Source organism: Podarcis bocagei (genome assembly GCF_964188305.1).
Source record: "Podarcis bocagei genome assembly, chromosome: 4".
In the NCBI taxonomy this organism is placed as follows: domain Eukaryota; kingdom Metazoa; phylum Chordata; class Lepidosauria; order Squamata; family Lacertidae; genus Podarcis; species Podarcis bocagei.
In genome coordinates, this window is record NC_138128.1 from 17,793,316 (window position 1) to 17,816,559 (window position 23,244).

Below are 23,244 nucleotides of genomic sequence, written 5' to 3' on the forward strand. Positions count from 1 at the left end.
GCTGCCTCCAGTTCGACGAGCGCTTGCTCCCGCGACCCCGCCCACTTCCTCAATTCTCCCGCGCGCTCCAGGCTGGGAAAAGCGGCGGGGCGGGGCGGGAGCTGGAAAGCGCGGCTCTCGGTAGGCCGGACGGACGCGGCCTGCGTCCAATGCGCGCCACCGCTGCCAGCCCGCGGGGCGGGGAGAAGCTAGCGCTGCGCCCAATGAGGCAGCGGCCTGAGCGGGACTTCCTTCGGGGATCCCGCTGGCAAAAGCTGCCTAGGAGTGGAGGGTGACACGTATGTGCGGGGCTGGAAGGTGGCCAAGGCAAGGCAGGGGAAGGGAAGTTCTTGCCCCCATCAGCGGAGGAGCATCAGCCGCCGGAAGAAAGTAACTTTAGCTCCCCGAGGGAGGGCGAAGGGAAAGGGATCCCCGGGGAGATCTTGCAAAGGAAAACTTCGCTTGGGAGAAACGGATCTTGGAGGGGAAGACGGGCAGAAGCAAGGGAACGTTGGGGGATCGGATCCTGCCCGTCCCTTCGAACTGTTCCTGCAGTTAGAACGAAGCGATCTGGGGGGAAGCAGATCCGGAGAGATCTTTGCAGAATAACCTTGGGGATCGCCCTCCTAGAGACTCAAAAGAACTCCGCTCGCAAGGGCAGAGGTGCCTGGGGATGCCCGGCTTCTTCTGAGCTGCCTCCGGACATCCGCGCTCCCAAGGCTTCCCCCTCCGTCTACGCGCAAAGGGAGCGTTGACTCCGTGGAGAGGGCAGGGGGCCTGTGGAGCCGCTCTTGACCCTTCCCGGGGGCCCGAAAGGCTGCCTGCTCCTCGGGGTCCCTTGAAATCTCAGCCCTCCAGTTCGGCCTGCCTGTTGCGTGACCCCAGGTGCCTGGCAAAACTTGGCTCAGGTAGGTTAAAGTTGGCGCCAGGGTCTATGGGTCCAGCTCTCCTCCGAGGCCCCTCCGCCGCCTGGGCCGTTGCCCCTGATGCTGCTTCGTGCTCCGGCTGCTGTTTGAGGATAGAGGAGCCTTGAGGTGGACGGGCCCCTGGATCCGCAGAGGAAGGGACTATGGGCAACGGGATGTGTTCCCGAAAGCAGAAGCGGATTCTGCAGTCCCTCTTGCTTCTCATCGTGATCTTCGGCTTCATCTACGGGGCAATGCTCTACTACGAGTTGCAGAGCCAGCTGAGGAAGGCGGAGGCTGTGGCCCTCAAATACCAGCAGCACCAGGAGTCTCTATCAGCTCAGTTACAAGGTAAAAGCTGCTTGGCTGCTCCCCCTCCGAAAGCTCTGCCTCCCCTTCCACTTTGGGGGCGGGGGGACGCTCCCAAAAGCTATTTTTATTTTTGTGTCCCAGCAAAGCGAGCCGTCCTAGTTCTGCAGCTGGTTACGCTGGGCTGTAGCTCTGGTGTGCAGTTGTGTGTGCACATGCGCTATTGAAATTCATGGGAGTTGTGCGCATGCAGCGATCTGTGGAATTTCAGGCATGATGCAGCATCCATACTGCCTTGTTGGGTTGAATCCTGGTCCATCCATTTCTTATCTGTCACCAGCAAGGAATGAAGGTGATGGATATCCTCTTGTTTATGACCAGCACCTGCTAATCACAGGTGTACTGCTATGGAAGATGGAGGTTCCATTGAGTTATTTAAAGCCAAACACTGCCGTGTCTTGCAATTGAGAATTCCATAATTTAACTACAGTGGTACCTCGGGTTACATACGCTTCAGGTTACAGACTCCGCTAACCCAGAAATAGTACCTCGGGTTAAGAACTTTGCTTCAGGATGAGAACAGAAATGGTACTCTGGCGGCGCAGCAGCAGCGGGAGGCCCCATTAGCTAAAGTGGTGCTTCGGGTTAAGAACAGTTTCAGGTTAAGAACGGACCTCCGGAACGAATTAAGTACATAACCAGAGGTACCACTGTATGCATTTTGTGAGGACCTTCCCTTCATCGTCATTAACCTCCTGCTGGTCAATGAAGTAGGTGGTGCTGACATCTAGTAGTATGAGAAAAGGAGGAAAGAAATAAAAAGTCCATCTATTCACTCTTTGTGCCATTCATAAGTTTATGAACCTCTGCCATGCTTCCCCTCCTTAGTTGTCTTTTCCCCAAAGAAGCAGCAACAGAAGGCTTGACCTGCAATCCTATAGCCTTAATTGGGACCAAGCCCTATGGAAACATGATGGGAGTCACTTCTGAGTAGTTGTTTATTATGCTCATGTATCACTTTTCCTCCAAGGAGCTCAAGGGAGCATAAATGGATTCCCCACCCTGCCATACTAGTGGCTCACCCAGTGAGCTCCATGGCTGAGTTGCCCCAGTTTTAATCCAGCACTCTGACCACTGCACCACACAACATAAGATTGTGCTGTGAATTGGCTGTGGAACGTTTCTTGGATCATTTCCGTTGATCCGTTACTTGTGTTTTCACATTACCAGAATTGTGCTCAAATGTGAAAAACCTTTCGATTGTGAACTTAGCTTGCACCCTGGTGAATCTGCTTTTTCATCTTCAGGGCTGCCAGTTCTGGGCAGACAGCCCGTGCTTATGCAAAATATTTGGTTCAGCTGTGCAGGTATTAAGGACAAAAGTTTCCCTTCCCTTAAAGTACACATGGCACTGGGATGGGCAGAGTCCAGCGCCCTGATGGGGATAGAAAATGACCTGTATCCTGATCGTCTGGTCAAACATTTGATAAGCGGAGACAGGGTCATTAACCCACTTCTGCGCATATCAACTGAGTAGGGGGTGGCATCTGTTGGTCTGTGTGTCTATGCAGGATTTGTGAGAGGAAGATTGTGTGATGACCACACCCACTGCTGACTTGTGGCCCCCAGAGGATTGGTGAATGCCAAAAATTGTTAACAACCCCTTCTTTTCGCCGTTGCCTTTTCTAATTCGTCTTCACATTGAACTTTTTTGTGGAGCCACCTGTAAGATTCATTGCCTTTTTATATTATTATTTTTTCATTAGAAACTTACACCTATTTTTTTAAAAAAAAATAAACATTAAATTCACTCGTAGGCAGTTTACATGCTTAATGAGCAAAGTGCTCTTGGACAAGAACAGGTAACTGCTAGCCCGAGGGTTAGGTGCTGAGAATTTATCTGGCACTCCTATCAAAAGTTTCGTCAGGAGCTAGTAAACGATTTGCCACTGTTTCACGTTATCAAGCTGTAATCAGGACAGGCAGGAAAACAGGAGATTACACTACTGTAAAGTGACAGAATCCTCAAATAAGATGCGTGGAACATGTCCGTCCACATAGTTCTATGCAATGTTAGTCTCAGCCCATGTGCTCTATAACTTGGGAATCTGTGTTTGCCAGATGTCTTCAAACGTTATCATAAAGCTTTATCAGTTGGGAAGGGGCCTATTTTGTGATGAAATAGACTTCTACCCTTCTCTACCTCTGAGCTGCTGTCTGGAGTTTAGAGCAGCTCTCAGGAAGAAAGTTGTTCATCCCAGCTTTTTGTTGTAATAAAAAGTTCCAGAAAGCGACAAATTGATGAACTAAAATGTCTCTGTGCCAAGGTGATGCTTTACCATACAGGTTCTTACTTGAGGAAAGTCGACAGCCGATATGCAAGCTAAAGTTCTGTCTGTATTGTTGCCCTGCAGATTACTTAAAGTGGACGCTCTTTCAATTATTATTGAAAAAGGCAATGAAAACAGCATTATTATTATTATTTTTAAAATCAGGTTTGCAGTTTGCTTGAGAAGCTCTCGTATCCGAGCTATGAGCCTGCTTCTTCATTTTTATTTCATAAAATTTATGCACTGCTTTATTGTAAAAACAAACCTCAAAGTGGTTTACAAAAAGACAAAACAATAAAATTATCAATGAGAAAAATGAATAAAAGCAATTTAAGACTTTTGAAAAGTTAAAATAAAAATAGACTGAAAAGAGAATGAAATTCACACCAACTTTCTAAATGTCTGGGTAGGCTTGTCTAAACAAAAAATGTTTTTAGCAGGCGCCCAAAAAAGTACAGTGAAGGCGCCTGCTTGATATCAAAAGCCTGAGATATGTCAGTGAACTGTCTTGGCAATAAATAACTTTGACATCTAGTGGTGCTTCATAAACACCCTTTCATCTTCCCCTGCTCTGTTTTTGCAATACTGGGCAGGCAACAAAACATGAGAATTTATCAAGTAGTTGGTAGACAGGCTTTCCTAGCTGGTGGGCTGTGTATGGCTTGGTAAGCCACAAGTTGTACATCCTTGGTTTTTAAATTCCTTTTCTTCGGGGGCAATCGAATGCACTTCGCCTCCTACTGAATTCAGTCAGACTTATAGGGAGACATGCACAGGGGTATAGTATCACTTTGCTTTCTATTTAAATGACTTGGAATTATCCGCTTTGCGTCTTCAGAATGGATGGGGTTATAAATTTAAATTATTGAAATGGGATCAATGTGTTGTTGGCAGTTTTTTAAACAACAACAACAACGTTGCTGTGTCTTTTAGATGATTAGCTGCAAAAAGTAATGTTTGAAACAGGGATTGACCCAAAAGTTTCTAAGCCATATTAGCATAAGCCTACCAACTGGAAAATACCGACCGACATCATTCATATGCTGTTGATGTGATGATGGAAGGTAAGAATGCTCCCCTGTGGTGTATTTGTGAGAATTAAAGTTCCATGAAGCAATACCAGGAAGAGAAATACAGCTCATAATAAAATGTCCTATTTAATATTGGAATATCCATTTGGTTACAACATAACACATGGAAACTTTCTCAATCACATCTTCTGAAAATGATTGTGTTGCAGATGAATATTGGAAACATATTTTTGAGTGCTAGTAATTCTGCTAAGGCTAATCAAGTCAGAGCATTAAATCGATGGACCAGTATAAGTAATAATTATAGTAATCTGTAGCATTTTATGTAGCACAGAGCCAAAAACTCATTTTGCGCATATATATATATGTAAAATCTCAGTCAACCTGCAATAGCCAATGATAGCTGCCCCTGTTGCAGCCCTATCAAACTTTTAAGTTGTTTAAAGGCTGCCTTTGTTTTCACTTGTAAAGTAGAGACAGTGTTTTATCTAAAGATAATAAGAAACAGATTATACCCTCTTGGGATTTTGAGAGTAATACACAAGAGACATGCATTCTTCATAGTTATGAAGTCTTCTCATTAGGTCTTGACTACTTAATTGTAGAAATGGCTACCTGTGAAAAAAAGTTTGGGTGGAAAAATATATTTCTGACCTCCATATCAGTAGAAGTATCTGAAATATAGAGAATACATGTAGTGAATGTCCTGAAGGAACATCTCCATCCTCATTGTTCTGCCCGGACACTGAGGTCCAGCACTGAGAACCTTCTGGCGGTTCCCTCACTGCGAGAAGCCAAGTTACAGGGAACCAGGCAGAGGGCCTTCTCGGTAGTGGCACCCACCCTGTGGAACGCCCTCCCACCAGATGTCAAAGAGAAGAACATCTACCAGACTTTTAGAAGACATCTGAAGGCAGCCATGTTTAGGGAAGTTTTTAATGTTTGATGTTTTATTGTGTTTTTGATATTCTGTTGGGAGCTGCCCAGAGTGGCTGGGGAAATGTTATATCACACTCACTATGTGCAGGTGTGTGCTTGTGACATCGCATGTCCACGTTGCAGCGGCAGCAGCAGCGGTTCCTCTTCCTCCTTCTGTCTGCAGCCAGCGAGGCACCATTTCCTTGGGGAGGGGCTCAGACTCAGAGGCAGAGAGACTTTGCCTCCATGTCTGAGCCCTGCCCTGCCCGAAAAGGGTGCCTGGCTGTGGAGGTTGGAGGTGAACTTCTCTCTCAAAGGCAGTGCTGTTGCTGCCTGCCACCTGTGCTCATTTACTTTATGTGTGCCCAGCCCCCACAGTTATATTATTGTGGGTGCCCAAGCACCCATGGCCCTTGGAGATAGCCCCTATGTGCTAAATACTGTCTTCTTTATGCTGGAACATGAAGCATGTCCACCTTTTTCAGAAACTATTTCCAAGCTGCAATACTGTGTTGGTCATTTACCCTCGCTAGATTCAACGTGCTGCCATCTGCCTTATTGCAGGGCGGATTCGAGGGTAAACCATACGTGGAATGACTCTGCCCCTGCGGCTTGGTGGAGGTAGAAACTGTCTCTCATGTCTTGTTACGCTGCCGTTTCTACGGGGATATAAGCTCGGTACTTATCACTCCTGTTATACAAAAATCTCCAAATGGGTCCAAACTTCAATGTCTAAAACACCTGCTAGAGGACAAGGATCACGCTAAGGGTGGCCAAATTCTGTGCGACTGCCATAAAACGTAGGGAACAAACTGTACTACCAGAAGGATTAAGGTTTTAAATGACAATTTTAGGTTTTATTTTAGTGCTCAAGATTTAATACATATTTTTAACTGCTGCTACATCTGTATTGTCTCTGTTATACCCAATTGCAATTCAATGTATTCTTGCTGTGTTTTATGATTTTCCTGATATTGTAAGTGAGCTGGAACTGTTCTGTGACTGTAATAATAAAATTCATGCAATACTGTGGACTAGAATGTTTGACCAATTACATTGTAACTGTTGCATAGATATAGTTACTCTCTTTTTGGACTCAGAATTGCATTCAGGCAACAGTCAAAAGCAACTGTTTCCGAGTTCCTAGGGAGTCATCAAATTCTGAACATTTACTGTAATGGGGTTCTTAAAACCTAGATTGCATGGGTGACTAAGGCTGCTTCTCTGGGAGTAAGTCCAGCTGAACTCTGTGAGACTTACTTTTGAGTAGACATGCCTAGCTTTGAACTGCAGTGAAGTTGAGGTGTTGTATCCATTCAGTTTCAGAGATGCAGTCATTGGGACAAACCTGTGTTCGCCAAACCTCTGTATACTGAAAAGGTACATAAAGCATTTTGGCCTAGTGTTTACTGTGTGGCAGATGGACCAAGTTGGCAGCTTGGTGCGTTTGACAAACATATTTGAAGAGCTGTTTCTGGAAATGAACATCATGTCCCTTTGTGAAGTTAAAATCCAGCAACTCTGTGTCACCCTTCTTTCCTGCGTGTCTGCCCCCCGGCCAGTTTGCTTTTGCCAAACTAGAAAATAACATAGCCTTGCTCCTGAAATGTACCGGTACAGGAAACTTTGGCACATTGCTGTCTTAATGTGGAGCAAATGCCGGGTGAGTATTTGTCTTATTAAAATAAGCAAATGCACAAAAGGCCGTTGCACAGAAGCAGTCAGTCAGAAGAGGAACAGATCATGGATCACAGAGCAATTTATCTGAGAAGGCGTTCCCAAGATAATTTAATACACATTAATTAAACTCTCATCATGCTCTGTCAAGCCTTTTGTTCGCTCGAAGAGATGGCTGAAACGCAGCAAAGGGGGACTTTTTCTGACAGTTTGTGTAAAGTGTGGAGATACAATCCTCATCTGCATTTAACCATTTTTTAAAAAAATATTACTCATATAATGAATGGTACACACATGAGAATGCAGCACTGGAGATTAGCTGATGACCCTCAGCTGAACGTTGGGACATATTCCATTGAAAAGCACTCTGTGGGTCAGTGCGAAAATTTTGCTTTTGGTGTTCAGTGTGTGATGGCTCACTCATCTGTGCGTTGATGTGCACATTGTGGTCTAGTGGTTAGAGTCAGACCAGGGTTCTAGACCCACTCCCCTTCCCCAGCCATGAAGCTCACTGGTGACCTAACACTGCCTCACAGGGTTGTTGTGGGGATAAAATGGGGGAAGGAAGAATGATATACATCACCTTAAGTTCCTTGCAGGAAATAGGGGATAAAAAATGTAATACATATAAATAATAAATTATCACACGATGTTGCAACCATCAAGTGATGAACTGGCATGTGTGAACCAGTTCCCATTCTGTTCCAGCCAATCTGCATTAAGTGGTTCTTTGCTTTTTGCAAAGTGATACCTTGGTTCTCAAACATAATCCATTCCAGAAGTCCGTTCTAAAAGCAAAGCGTTCCAAAACCAAGGCGCGCTTTCCCATCGAAAGTAATGCAAAATGGATTAATCACTTCCAGACTTTTAAAAATAATAACCCCTAAAACAGCAATTTAACGTGAATTTTACTATCTAATGAGACCATTGATCCATAAAATGAAAGCAATAAATAATGTACTTTAGTCACACAGTCAATCAGTCAGTAGCTGAACTGGGTTCCACACAGTCACAAAAACAAAAAAGAGCCACAAAAACACAAAATAAATAGCAAAAACAGACAGACCTCAGTGTAACACTCAAAACAGAAGTGTGGCACCCAAGTCAGAAGCATAACACTCAAAACAGAGCACATTCGGCTTCCAAAAAAAGTTTGCAAACTGGAACACTTACTTCCGAGTTTGCAGTGTTTGGGTTCCAGGTTGTTTGAGTACAAAGGCGTTTGAGAACCAAGGCACCACTGTATTTCCATGCAGAAGTGTATATAGCCTTTAGGAGCTTCTCTTTTCCCCGTACCACTGATCTGTAATCTGTGTCCCTCAAGATCACATCGGCAAGCAAGGGATAATGAAGACCATGGTGGAGAATGGTAACAGGAATGCTGTAAGCACAAATGTCTGTTCTGGCTGACTGAACAAATACCATGGGGTTATTCTTCTGCTCTACCTGTGTCAAAGCTCCATGGGAGACGGATATCAACCACTGAAAAAAGTCTGTTGTAGTGAGTTTTGCCCCCCCCCCCCCAGCACTAATTTAGGACTAAGTTCATGAAGCATGGCAACATTTGCATTGGTACCATTCTGATCAGAGGACTGGGCTCCTTAGCTGCAGAGTGCAAAAAAACTCAAATAGATGCAAAAAAGAGAGGCTGTTTATTTATTTTTTAAAGAATGTAATAAAAGGTTCTGGACTCATGTTATCCAAATGCCCCTTGGGTAAAAGCTGAATTGCACAAGCTGCTTAAGTTATACAAAAGCAAGGTTTCGTATTTTACTGTTTGAATAATTTGTTCTGCTGCCCACAACTGCAGAAAGAGCAGATGACCAAGATGGACTGTTGTCCCTCACCCGGTTTCTGAGATTTCATCTGGCATTGCCTGTGGCTTCCCAGTACCTTCTCACACATAAGGTGTAGGCAAATCTGTCTGTTTCAGTTTCTCTCATTCCCCCCTCCCCCCCCCCGTCTTAAGTTCAGGACAGTTCCACATTAGTTTGCATTTTTTTTTAAGCCATGAAAATTCACCAACCTTTTAGTGTGAATGTATTCAAACCTATACAAGTTTGTATAGTGGTACCTCGGTTTACGAACAGTCCTGTTTACGAACTATTTGGTTTACGAACTCTGCAAAACTGGAAGTAGTGTTCTGGTTTGTGAACTTTACCTTGGTCTAAGAATGGAAGCCGAACGGTGGAAGGGCACCGGCAGAGGTAGGCCTCATTAGGGAAAGTGTGCCTTAGTTTAAGAACGGATTTGGTTTAAGAATGAACTCAAGGAATGGATTAAGTTCATAAACCGAGGTACCACTGTATGCAGTTTTGGCCTTTGCAAAGCAGCTTCTCCTAATATAAAGCATTTTTATATTTTATATGCATATATATATATACTTTACCACAATATATGCATTCTTACACACATGACTTGGCTGGAAAACTACATTGCAAAATTGGGAGAAATGTGAATTTCAAAGGGTGGCTGTTCTTGCTCACATTTTGTTCTGGAAAGTCCAAATTTGCATTTTAAATACAAACCGAATATAATTTCTCTCCCTCCCCCACCCCTGCCCTTATTAAATGAGAAAAAAACATAGAATTTATTCCTATATATTAAAACATGGATTTGTTGCCGGGGGGGGGGGTTAGGAATGGCATTTTATACATGTCTACTCCTAAGTAAATCTCATTGGTAGTGATGGACCTTTCTCCCAGTTAAATGGGTATAGGATTGCAGCCTGAAATGGTATAATACTGTGTGCGGTTTATGTAGTGTTCAGTGGGATGAAGACAATGCCATCTAAGCATGTTTTGCTGCCTGCACGATTCAGGCAAAAATCTATAAATAGTTACTTTCTCCATTTACCAGCGTGGCTTTAACCAGTTGCTCTTTTGTGAAATGGATACTGATGTAATTTTGGAAGAGCAGGAATGTTAGCTCAGCCTGCCCAAGTGCTTAAAATAGGAATTACTCCGCGGTCTTCGGTAAGAATTAAAAACCCTGCATGCCCAAACGAGCTTCAGGAAATGTGATAGCATGGGAGGTCTAGACAGTTACCACATCGTTGTCCAAATAAAAGCGAGTGAACGGCTCATGGGGCAGGAGCAAGAGAGCATCTGAAAAGAAGAACAAATGAAAAGACAAACCTCTGTATCAAAAAGTGTCGTGTCATTTCACCTCCGGCCTGAAATAATCTTGCAATTTCCCTTTGGTCTTTGTTCTTAGATCTGGGCTTTCAATCCTGCCTACCAGTTTCCTGTGTTTGAAGGGCCAAAGCTTTGTCTTAGATTGTAAGCCTATGGGAGGTTTCCTCAGCCTGGTGCAATCCTGGTACGCTGAGCTGCATTGTCCCAAATGCTATTTAACAACAAAAATGCAATTGGGAGCAGTGATCAGGAGGTTTGGGGCTCTCACTGCCTCCAGTACTCAGTAAGGGCAACATGACCAGCAATTTGACTCTCTTTAGTTTTGCCGTGGCCTGGTGATTATATCAAGCTGGTGGCACAACAGAGGTGGGCATTTTTGCTGATGGCACCATATGCTTTCCCTGCCGAAATCTGGGATCCATTCTGACAGTTCTCATAGCCTCACCTGTTTAGACAAGCATTTCCCTGCTCTGACCTGAATCTCCTGTTTTGATTGATGTCTTAATGGTTATGCTGTGTTAATGGGCTTGAGTTATTTTATATTTCAATCATGGATTAATGTAGTTGCATTATAGATAGATAGATAGATAGATTCTTTATTGTCATTACACTAGTGCAACATTGCACAAGTGCAACGAAATTGGATGCCATCCCTTAAAAACAGTAAAAGCAAAACAACAACAACAACCAAACAAACCACCTTCCAACCACACCCACCCCCACCCCCAAAAACTCCCAGATCTCACTATCGAGTTACAGCATTCAAAAAGGCCACAGCTCTTGGATAGAAACTGTTTTTCAGTCTATTTGTCCTTGACTTGATGTTTCTATACCTCCTGCCAGAAGGCAGTAGTGCAAACAGACTGTATCCCGGGTGAGATGGATCCTGCAGGATGTTGTTTGCTTTCCTAAGGCAACGGGAACCGTACAGTTCTTCCAAAGGTGGGAGAGGGTGACCAATAATCCTTTGGGCTGTGGTTATGACCTTCTGGAGCACCTTCCTCTCTCTAGCTGTACAACTGGAGAACCAAGCACAAATACAGTATGTGAGTATGCTCTCTATGGAGCCTCGGTAGAAGGACACCAGTAGTCTCTCACTCAGATTGTTCTTTTTTAAAAGTCTGAGGAAATAAATTCTCTGCTGGGCCTTCTTCACCAGAGCAGTGATATTTGCGCTCCAAGTCATGCCCTGATCCATAGTCACTCCCAAAAACCTGAATTCCGCCACCCTCTCCACCCGTTCCCCGTTGATATACAAGGGCTGAATGTCCGCCTTTTTTCCCCTGTAATCCACCACCAATTCCTTGGTCTTAGCCGTATTAAGAGCCAGATTGTTCTCTCCACACCAAACACAGAGCCGCTCCACCTCGTCCCGATAGGCGGACTCATCCCCTCCTGAGATGAGCCCCACCACCGTAGTATCATCAGCAAACTTGATGATTTTGTTGCTGGAGTAGATGGCTGTACAGTCATACGTATAGAGAGCATAGAGCAGGGGACTCAACACACAACCCTGTGGTGAGCCGGTGTTAAGGCTAAGGGCTGTGGACACATGTGACCCTACTCTAACCCTCTGAGAACGTTCTGACAAAAAATCCAAAACCCAGAGACAGGTGGAGTTGGGGAGTCCAATCGTCTCTAGCTTGGACACCAGTCTATGGGGGAGGATAGTGTTAAAAGCAGAGCTAAAATCCACAAACAGCAGCCTCACATAATTCCCCGGCTGCTCCAGATGGGACAGAGCAGCATGGAGAGTGGTGGTGATAGCGTCTTCTGTGGATCTATTTGCCCTGTAAGCAAACTGGTAGTTGTCAAAAGTTAATGGAAGACAAGAAATAATATGACGGCGCACCAGTTTCTCAAAACACTTCATGATGATTGGAGTCAGTGCAACTGGTCTGTAGTCATTCAAACTACTGATTGTGGATTTTTTAGGCAGAGGGACAATAGTTGACGACTTCAGGCAGGGTGGGACAATAGACTGGTGTAAGGACTTGTTGAAGATCGTAGTAAAGACCCTCGCCAGCTGATCCGCACAGCCCTTCAACACCTTTCCAGTGATGCCATCAGGTCCAGCCGCCTTCCTCGGATTCACCATCCTCAATACTTGTCTCACCTCGTGCTCCTCTACAGTGAATGAGGGGCCCCTATGGGCTGGTGGCTGTAATACCGGCGTCTCAGGTGGCTCCTTCTCGAAGCGAGCAAAGAAGAGGTTAAGCTCCTCCGCCAGCAAAGGGTCGCCGTCGACAGCGCCAAGGTTAGGTTTGTAGTTGGTAATATGCTGAATCCCCTGCCACATCTGTCTTATGTTGTTGCTCCTTAAATTATCCTCAATCCTCTGCCTATAATCCAGTTTTGCCCGTCGAATGCCCCTCTTCAAGTTTGCTCTTGCCACACTGTAACGCTGCACCTCGCCCGACCTGAAAGCCCTGTTCCTTTCCCGCAGCAGGGGAGTTGCATTTTTAAAAAATAATAATTTGGTTTCTTCTTGTTATTTTGCTTTTGGCTCTTAATTGTTTGAATGGCCTCTTTCATGAAAGGAAAGGTAGTATATAAATTCTATTATTATTAATAATAGTAATAAAAATAAGTCCCATCGTCCCAAATCAATGGCTCTGCTGACTCAGGCTGATATCTGGAGCAGGGGTGGAGGAAGTGGGGGCGGTTTGCCCTGGGTGTTACCATTGAGGGGGGTGACAAAATGCCATGCGTCTCTCATGGGAGTGATATGGTGGCTTGGGCACCCACAGGCTCCATGCTTCCCCAGACGGTCCACCCGCCACCTCTCCCTCAGCTGTAGGGCAGCTGAGTGGGAAGAGGCAGGTAGACTCCTCGGAGGCCCCACGGAGCGTCCTGCCCTGGCTTGCCCTGCCCCTGCGGGCGGCTGTCCCTGTCCCTGGGCACAGGGCATGTGCGCCACCCCAGGCACCCGATTGACTTGCTCCGCTGCTGATCTGGAGGCATGGTTTATTAACTTTGCAATTGTAGGACATCTAATGTTTGGGCAGCTTGATGATGATGATGATGATGGCCGTGTTATGTAGAAAAGCTTTAGCATTTGAAAATATCACCAGTGCATCATTTTCTGCATGGAAATAACACCGAAGAAAAGCCCTGTTGCTTCAGATCAAAGAGCTACCTGATGCAGCGTCCAATTTCTGTTCGGCTTCTTAAAACCATTGTGGTCAGTCTTAAGACATGTTTATTTTACTTACTTATACAATTTAAATAGTGATGATTTCTAAGTGGCTTAACAAGAAAAATTTGCAGTCATAAAATCACATCTAAACTATAAGTGATCCATGGTATCAAAATACAGTACAGTACTAATTCACAACACTGATGTTTGGCAGGGGCGGACTTTGCTCTTTCAAATTTCAGCGGAGCCCTGTGCAAGGCCAAAGTTTGTCACCCTCTCACCTTCTGTTCTGCTCAATTCACTACGTCATAGTTGCAATGCCCTGCAACACCCCTTAGGCTTGGTGCCCAGTGTGGCAGAACCGGTCATGCTGCCCTAAGTCCGCCTCTGTGTTTGGTATTAATCAGGAAAAGGAACACTGATGGTAGATTAGGGACACCTTTCTAATTTCATTTTTGCATTTGTACATATATGGCTGCATTTGCACATACCACTAAGCCAAATTGCGACTTAGCGCAAATATGCGCCCGTCACACTCCTCCCCAGTCCTTTCAGCTCAGTGTGGTGCAGCAGGTAAGCCAAAGCATCATCTGAGCCTGAGATCATGCCTAAGTGCTCTCTCCTTCTTAACCATGGGCCAAGGTGTTTGCCTTCCCGTGACATACGAACCAGGCCCATGGCTTGTTGCAGTAAGATGTCTCATAGAGGCAGCAACTGGGCTATCTTTAACAGGGCAGGCTCACAGGTCGAAGGAAACCATCAGGTTGCCTTTTGAAAAAATGGAAATCTTTCTCCATATTAGCACTGCTTATCTGCTGATTAGATAAGGAAAATACTTGAAGGGCCAGATAATTCTGTATTGCCACATCTTTGACAAGCCAATCTTCTCCGTCTGACCGTTAAAGAACCACAAGAGCTTGTCTATCTAGCTCCTGTGTCTGGGAAGCTTATTACCACCTTTGTCCCAGTCACCTGTTTCAGGTTAAAATTGCCTTCGGGTAAATAGGCAAGGAAGTGTCATAAACTCATGTGGTTTTTTGTCTATTGATTACAAAGTTCCCAGTGTGATATGACCAGGGCTTTTTTTTCCAGCTGGAACTCTCTGGAACTCAGTTCCGGCACCTCTCAGGAGGGCGTCATTGCCATTATAAGAGAATAAGGGAGGTATTTGTGGTGAGTTCCAGCACCTCTTTTTCTAGAAAAACAGCACTGCATATGGCAAATCCTGTCCTGAAATATGCAAATCTAGCCTCTGTATCAAATGATGCATTAATGGCTTTTATTTCAGGGTATCAAGTCTATGGCTTTTATTTCAGGGTATCAAGTCTGTGGGTGCCATAGATACCACAGGCAATGAGTGTTTGTAGAGCTGCTGGAATATGGCATGAGGACTTATGGGCCTGGCTATGGCAGCTTTCCTAGAAGAAAGCTTCAGTAAGATTGCAATCTAACAGAGCAATACAAACACCCGGTCCACCTTGGCACAGGTTTTCGCTCTGCCAGTGAGAATGCCAGAGTGTGCTTCCCCAAACAGCAGGCTGGCTGTGCTGTTCCATCAAGCCTTTTGCTGCCACTCTGGCCAGGGTTAAGGATTGTGCCCTATGTTGATTAAAATCAACACTCTGGATGTGCTAGATTCCTCTGTTGCCTCCTGGGTGTTACAGAGGATGTTTTATTGTACTTGTAACTTCAAAAACCAAGGGTGCCAACAGGGTATTCTCTATGTGATTTGGACCCTCTGACCCCCACACAAAAGACGACACACATTTGCATGTGCTTTGTGTCACTTGCAAATGTATGCCCTCTTTTCAGATAATAAATAAGAGATTCAGATGAACCTTTTCTAGCTGCTGTGCAGGTTTTTCAGGTTCCTTGGAAGGAGAAACTTCTAAATATTTATACAGGAGGACAAATGTGGGGTTTTGTCGCATTTGTTCTATCCCCGGCACCCCTTCCTTTTATTAATATTTCTGATTAAATGCCAAAGGGATTGGTTTCAAATTTCCAGCAGCTTAGTTTCATCCCTGGATGGAGCCAATTAACAAACTAATTATTGAATAGCTCTTGTAGTCCAGCACCCTGTACAGACAGTAATCAAAGCTTTACTAATTACATGCATTAGGCATCTTAATTTATTGACATACCCATGAAAAATTATCTGTGTGGTAGCCTAGTTGGTCCTCCTTTCTTAATTACTGGATATTGTGGATAAAAAAAAATGTTTTATGGAGTGCTTCCTTATTATGCAAGTTTTTAAAATGGGCCTTTTTTCGAGTGTGGGCAGGGGTAGGCTATCTTAACAGAAAAAGCAGCCTATTTCCAAGTGACTAGCAAGGCCCCATCTGCAGTATAATACCACTTTAAACTGTCATAGCTTCCCCAAGGAATTCTGGGAACTGTAGTCTGTTCAGGGTTGTTAAGAGGCCATTCTTCCCCTCACAGTTCCTAGAATTCCCTGGGAAGAGGGTTTGATTGTTAAATCTCTGGTAATTGTAGTTATGTGTGTGGAATAGGGGTCTGTTAACAGCTTTCAGCTCCCTTAAACTACAGTTCCCAGGATTCTTTGGGGGAAGCCATAACTGTTTAAAGTGGTATGAAACACTACTCCCTTGGTAGGTTTGTTTAAACACTACTCCTCTGCTAAATGTGCTTAGTATTGCAGCAACAGTCCCATTGAACTCAAGTGAAGTCAACTTCTATGGGATCGCAGTGTCATTTGCTTAAATGTCAGGACTGTAAATGGAAAAAATAGCTTTACAGTGAAGGGTAAGTCCCCACAGTCTACATTTATCTATAAAACTCCCTAGCCAAAAATATTTCTTTTCCTGAAATAGACACAGTCAGACCGGTTAATTGACCATGCCATCTCTATAGATAGCACCATGGAACTTTTAGCAGCAGCAATAGATGCAGTTGGTGTTGAAACCAGCAAATCTTCCATTCTTCGCATGATTATTCAGCTCCTCAGAACCATCCTTCCATTAGCAGCTTGAAAGTAGTAATCATATTTGACACTTGTATAGTGCTTTTAAGTATTCAGAGTGCTTTCACATACATTACCCTCTTGTAATCCTTACAATAACATTGTACTGTAAAGTTAGTGTATATTATTAGTCCCCCATATTACAGGTGGGCTGACTGAGCCTGAGAGAGAAAGAGACTGGCTTGCCTAAGGCCCCCTTGCGAGTTTGTGGCAGAAGCAAGATCCAAACTTGTGACTTCCTGATCTCTGGCATTGTCTGTTAGCCTCTGCAGTACATCAGCTTTGTTCTGTGACGGTCATTCTGATTCTCTGTAAAACAAAAGGCTCTGTAGTGGATATTACTTGGACTCTTAATACCTGCTGACATAACATGCCCAAAGTGCTAATTGATATCTAAGATCTTGAATGGGATGCTATTTCAATTCTATTGCTTAGGGGCAACCCTAGCAATAATGACAAATAATAAACAACAATGCATGGATGGAGATTCAGAATTGGTGAGGCCGTTTCCCCTGGGTTGGGAAGTGGAAACTGACTAATAAACGTTTCTTCTTTTCATTCTGGAAATAAAATACTCCTCCTGAATTGTTGGAAGTGGTGAAGTGAAGTTTTATGGCTTCTACGCTTGTTTGGACTTGTTGGGCGAGAAGGAAAAGGACTCCTATTGAATCACGTTGCGAAGCACCTTGCTAATGTATGCTCTAGTAATGCACAGTTAAATAATTCACAGACTAGAAGGTCTTGTCTAAATTCAGTGCTTTGGATTAATGGGAAACTGGTGCATTCCAGTGGGGAATCCTTAATGGCACCTTAGCTGATGAATCCGTTTTGTGCCTTGGACTCCTGTCACGTGACTTTCTCCCATCCATCCCTTCCTTCTTGCAGCAGATAATAGTGTGCATCCTTAAGTTGCTCACGTCTTGGGGCTTGCTGTGCATTTCAGAATTTTAAGCCAGGGGATTGGGAACCTCCAGCCCACGGGCCTCATCAGACCCACCAGGCCTCCCCCGCTTGATGCCCGGTGTGGGGCAGATAAACACATGACTGGGCTGCGGTTTCCAGACACCCCATGTCAGCTGATTGTTGGCACCTGCAATGTCCCCTGCACAACCCTTTGCAAGCCCTGTCAATCAGGGGACTGGCGAGGCTTGCAAATAGTGCTCTGCAGGTGCCGACAATCAGCTGATCATCGGTGCTTGAAAGGCACAGTGCCTTCATCTGCACCCTTTGATTTTAAGCATTATGGGCAAAAATGGGCCACCTGCTGTCATTGTAACATTGGGTGATACTTGTCAAATTTGGCCTGTAGGGGTTGGGGAAATAAGGATCTGGTCTGTTGGCTGGATCTAAATCTCCACCTCTTTTTTACACTCCACACACACCTCGATCTCTAAGGGAATGTCCTAATTCTCGGGAGTAAGAGTATTTTCTACTTGGCTTGAAAGCTTTTGCTATTGAATGCCCCCTTCCATGTTCATCTGGTTCCAGGCTGATGCAGTTGGCACAGCTGCTCCTACCAGGTTCCCACCCTCTGATCTGCTGGGCACCTCTATTTATCTCATAGCCCCCACTCTCTTTAAGTCTTGAGCCTCAAAATACCTGGAAACCCTATGCTTTGCACTTCTACATAACTCTAAATGTGTTGAACGGTGGGAAGCACATACAGGTCATTAAATTTGTGCTTGTGTGTTTATGTTGTGGTTAATGTGCATAACAAAAATGTGTGACACCGAAGGTGTGAGTCTTCATAACGTATATAAATTCAAGGGCCTTGACTGTTCTGCTTTTCCACATAAGATTTGTTGCTTGAGTATATCTGTCTTAATCCTTGTGTAACAAAACTGCTTTGAGGAAGTGGCTTTAACAGTTTTGAGATATTGGTAACCACATCTCCCTCCTGGGTTTCTTCTCTCTGGCCAGAAATTGTTGGAGATGAGGGCTGAGCCAAGAAAAATACTAGAATCCCATAATGTTTGTTTATAGTATTCTAAAACGTTAGGATCAGATAAGCTCCATAACATCTTAGAAAACCAATTCTGCTGTTGCGTCAAGGATGGAGTAACTTTTGAAACAGAGTCCTAGCCAAAAAGTTGTCTTTAAAGTTATTTATGTTAAAAGCAACAACAACAACACTGCTAAGGCAAAATTGTGTCCTTAGTTGTTATAGATCTGCACCATGGTTCTTGCTTTTGCCAGAGTAAAATATATTTTCATATCTGTGCACTCGCTGCCATTTTAAGTTTAAGGCAGGAGAAAGCAATGCTTGGTCTGCAGCCCCAGACACACTTTTAATTGGTAAGTCCCATTGGACTCAGTGGGGCTCACCTCTGAGACTTCCCCAGACTGGTTCCCTCCGATGTTGGCCAGGGATGATGGGCATTTACATTCCAAAAGACATTAAGAGTATCAGCTTGGAGAGTCTCTAGTGCAGGGGTAGGCAACCTGAGGCCCGGGGGCTGGATGTGGCCCAATTGCCTTCTCAATCCAGTCTGTGGACAGTCTGGGAATCAGCGTGTTTTTACAGGAATAGAATGTGTCCTTTTATTTAAAATGCATCTATGGGTTATTTGTGGGGCATAGGAATTTGTTCACCCCCCCAAAAAAAGATATAGTCTGGCCCACCACATGGTCTGAGGGATGGTGGACTGGCCCACAGCTGAAAAAGGTTGCTGACCCCTGCTCTAGTGGATTGGGGTTTTTTGTCTCTACCAGATGTGATCCTCTTAACCATAAAGTTTAAAAGCAAAGAGATGTCAGCCTCTTACCCATAAAGCCTCTTATTCATCTTTGTCCCCAGGATCTGGCAATCAGAGGTGTCTACCCCCTGCAAATGTCCTTCCTAGCTAATAGGCTTTAGTAGACCTATCCTTTCTGAACATTTCTCATCCTTTCGATTGTCATTTTATAATAATGAAGTGGAAGAATAAATGTCCGCCCACTCCAGTTAAGGCTTCCAATATACCAATGACATTAATTATATGAATTTGCAACATTCAAGTTTCTAATAGTGCCCTCTGTACTGAGGTACTTGCTTTATTGAAAGGAAATGAGAGAATGCAGAAGGAATGAATAAGCTCTTGGTTTTCAGAAGCTTCTTATGCCAAGTGGAAAATTTTGGGAGGACAGACATTCTGCTTTTATACAGTGGGCCTATTTTTTTTTAAGTGTACATACAAACAGCCAGAAAAAAATCCACTATGCACTTCTAACCTGAAACTTGGAAGAATTCATTCTTAATTAAAACAACAACCGTGCTTAATTAGAGTTCCCTCTCTCTTTCTCTTCTAATTTTAAAAATAAGAGTAATAAAAAGATGATTTCATCGTTGAGTTTAGAAGTTCACAGTTTTGTAACACCCTGAAACTATGGCTGTGGTGATGAATTGGACCACAGATGTCAGAAGGTCAATGTTTTGCTGGTATTTAAACCAGATTATTTAAACCAGATGTTTCAATATATGCACAGCATTATTTGCTAATTATTAATATTTTTCATTATTGTTCAGCTCTATGCAGACCATTAAACACTTACAAAGCACCTGAAATTATCTAAGCATTTTATACGTATCAGAAGATAAGAGAGTACCTGCCTGCAGGCCCACAATCTAATAGCCACGATACAAAAGGAAAAAGGAATAGGGAGGGAAGAGGAAAGCAAGCGTTAGGGCAGCTTCTTCTGCACTTGCCAATGGATGGGACCAGGTTTTACTCCCCATTGGCATGATATTCTTTATAAGAGACAAGGTACAGCCTCCCAGTGCCCTTAATGTCCTGGCTGGTGGGAGAGGTCAGAGAGTATGCCTCCCTTTGATTCCACAGTCCTGTGGCAATTGAGAGTAACTAGCCTTATTAGGAGTAACTAGCCTTATTAAGTAACTAGCCTTATTAAGAGGAGACTCTTGGGAGTCCCATGAACTGCAAGAAGATCAAACCTCTCCATTCTGAAGGAAATCAGCCCTGAGTGCTCACTGGAAGGACAGATCATGAAGCTGAGGCTCCAATACTTTGGCCAACTCATGAGAAGAGAAGACTCCCTGGAAAAGACCCTGATGTTGGGAAAGATGGAGGGCACAAGGAGAAGGGGACGACAGAGGACGAGATGGTTGGACAGTGTTCTTGAAGCTACCAGCATGAGTTTGACCAAACTGCAGGAGGCAGTTGAAGACAGGAGTGCCTGGTGTGCTCTGGTCTATGGGGTCACAAAGAATCGGACACAACTAAATGACTAAACAACAACAGCCTTATTATTACATATCATTATTAGTTGTTACTGCTTTGGGTTTCAGAGGGCAGGACCAGTCCCTGGCATCTCCAAAAAGTGTATTAAAACTTTGGGGAATTTTCCATGATCCTATTATAATCAAGCTAAAACATAAGATAGTAGTTTCATTTTTTAAAACTAACTTTTCATTATTTACACATAGGGAATAATTGCTTTTGTGATCTTCAGGGTAAAATTCCCGCTAAAATCAATCAATAATTTTAAAGTGAGGAGTATTGTCACCATAGTCTGTTTGCACATTTCCACAGGACACTGAGGGAAGTACAGTTGGGAGGCAGAATGCTGAAATGGCAAAATTGTTTCGTTCCAGAAACAGCACCATCTTAACACTGCGCAAAGTGTGCCGATTCTTGCCGAACCGAGTATAGAGACTTGGAAACACAGCTGTTCAGGTCATTCCTAGCAGCGTTTCTTTAATTTAAGTTTGTAAGGATGAAACAGGTTGATGGGTTTAGGACAAGCTGAGCAGCTGTCCTAAGTTAAGGTAGGGCTGTTGTGTAAGTGAAATGAATACAAACCACCCTCTGAGATGGAATTTAATAAATTGGAGGCTGCTGTCCGGCACATTTAAGCTTGCTTAAATTCCGCTGAAGTCAATGGGGAGAACCAAGGAAGGATGAGGATGCGACCTCTGGGTTATTATTGGGGGATATGGTTCAGAACACCACATCTCATTTTCTTTGCAACATCAGGTCATAAGAACAATAGGAGAGCTTTGCTGGATCAGACCAAAGGCCTGTCAAATCCAGCACATTGGTCAGCCAGGGAAACCCACAAGCAGGGCATGTCTATCTCCCGTTTTTGTTCCCCAGGGAACTTGTACGCAGAGTCATGCTTCCTCTGATCCTGAAGGTAGCATTCAGCTGTCTTGACTAGTAAAGGTAAAGGGACCCCCGACCGTTAGGTCCAGTCGCGGACAACTCTGGGTTGCAGCGCTCATCTCACTTTACTGGCCGAGGGAGCTGGCGTACAGCTTCTGGGTCATGTGGCCAGCATAACTAAGCCACTTCTGGCGAACCAGAGCAGCGCATGGAAACACCGTTTACCTTCCCGCTGGAGTGGTACCTATTTATCTACTACACTTTGACGTGCTTTCGAACTGCTAGGTTGGCAGGAGCAGGGACCGAGCAACAGGAGCTCACCCCGTTGCTGGGATTCGAATTGCCGACATTCTGATTGGCAAGGCCTACGCTCAGTGGTTTAGACCACAGTGCCACCCATGTCCCGTCATAACTAGTACCCTTCGCTTTATCCCCTAGTAATTTGTAAGTAAAGGTAAAGGACCCCTGGACGGTTAAGTCCAGTTGATGGTGACTATGGGTTGCAGCACCCATCTTGCTTTTCAGGCTGAGAGAGCCGGCGTTTGTCCACAGATAGCTTTCCATGTCATGTGCCCAGCATGACAAAACTGCTTCTGCCGCAACAGAACACCATGACAGAACCAGAGCGCACGGAAACATTGTTTGCCTTCCTGCCACAGTGGTACCTATTTCTCTACTTGCACTGGCATGCTTTTGAACTGCTAGGTTGGCAGGAGCTGGGACAGAGCAACGGGAGCTCACCCCGTCACAGGGATTCGAACCGCCAACCTCCCGATCGGCAAGCCCAAGAGACTCAGACCACAGCACCACCTGTGTCCCCTGTACCTTTTTATAAGATTTCTTAGCTGTCCTTCACCACAGGGCAAGTTACAACAATGAAAGATGCAGTGATAAAAACAAATAAGGCGGTAAAGCCATCGCAGCTCAAGCCAGAACAATATAGATTCGACAAAAGTTGGGGGTCCTGTAAAACCAAATGCCTTAGGGTTGTATCCAAAGCAGTGACTCATTATGTTAGTGCAAGGATTTACAGTTTCACAGCTGAGCACCCCCTCTCTCCTCCCCCTATGCACCCCCTAAACTTGTTCTTGTGGTTTCCCGCACTTTAGAACAGATTGGGGAAAGCTGCAGGGGGAGAACATAAGAAGAGCTTCCTGGATCAGGCCAATGACTCATCTAGTCCAGCATTCTGTTCTTACAGAGGACACAAGGAAACTTGCAGACAGGACCTGAGCACAAGAAGAAAAAAACCCCACCATAGTCTCCAGCTACTGGGACTCAGAAACATTACTGTCTTTGACTGGAGACAGAGAACAGCCATCACAGGGAGTGGGGAAGTTCTTTTGCATTGGATACCACCCTTAACTGTCAAAAGGCCAGAGTGAAGAGGTGCATCCACAACATACGATGGAAGCTATGTAAGGAAAATACTAGGTGCCTCTCAGCAGGGCCTTCTTTGCTTTCCTTAACCCCGGTAGGAAAGGAGGTGGCCTTTCAGATAGTTGGGTCGTATGCTGTTGAAGGAACACAGCGTCTACTGAATCAGACCATTGGTCCATCTACCTTGGTATTGTCTAAATGAACGGGGAATTTTGGAATTTCAGACAGAGGGCAGTCCCTCTGAAGATTTCAAGGATTGAACCTGCTCATACCACAGAGTTACCCTACATCAAGCAGATAAGAGCCAGTGTGGTGTAGTGGTTAAGAGCGGTACACTCATAATCTGGGGAACCG

The 23,244-nt window shown here is 44.6% G+C and overlaps 1 protein-coding gene across 2 annotated transcripts in view; it reads left to right on the forward strand.

Moving 5' to 3' along the window:
* The first annotated feature begins 216 nt into the window (after positions 1–216).
* GOLIM4 (golgi integral membrane protein 4) overlaps positions 217–23,244 on the forward strand; it is a 52,211-nt gene continuing 29,183 nt past the window's right edge. For both annotated transcript variants that reach the window (XM_081190214.1, XM_081190215.1), the window contains exon 1: positions 217–1,235. In XM_081190214.1, coding sequence (XP_081046340.1) covers positions 1,049–1,235 — 187 coding nt within the window. In that variant the 5' untranslated portion in view covers positions 217–1,048. The remainder of the gene's footprint in view (positions 1,236–23,244) is intronic.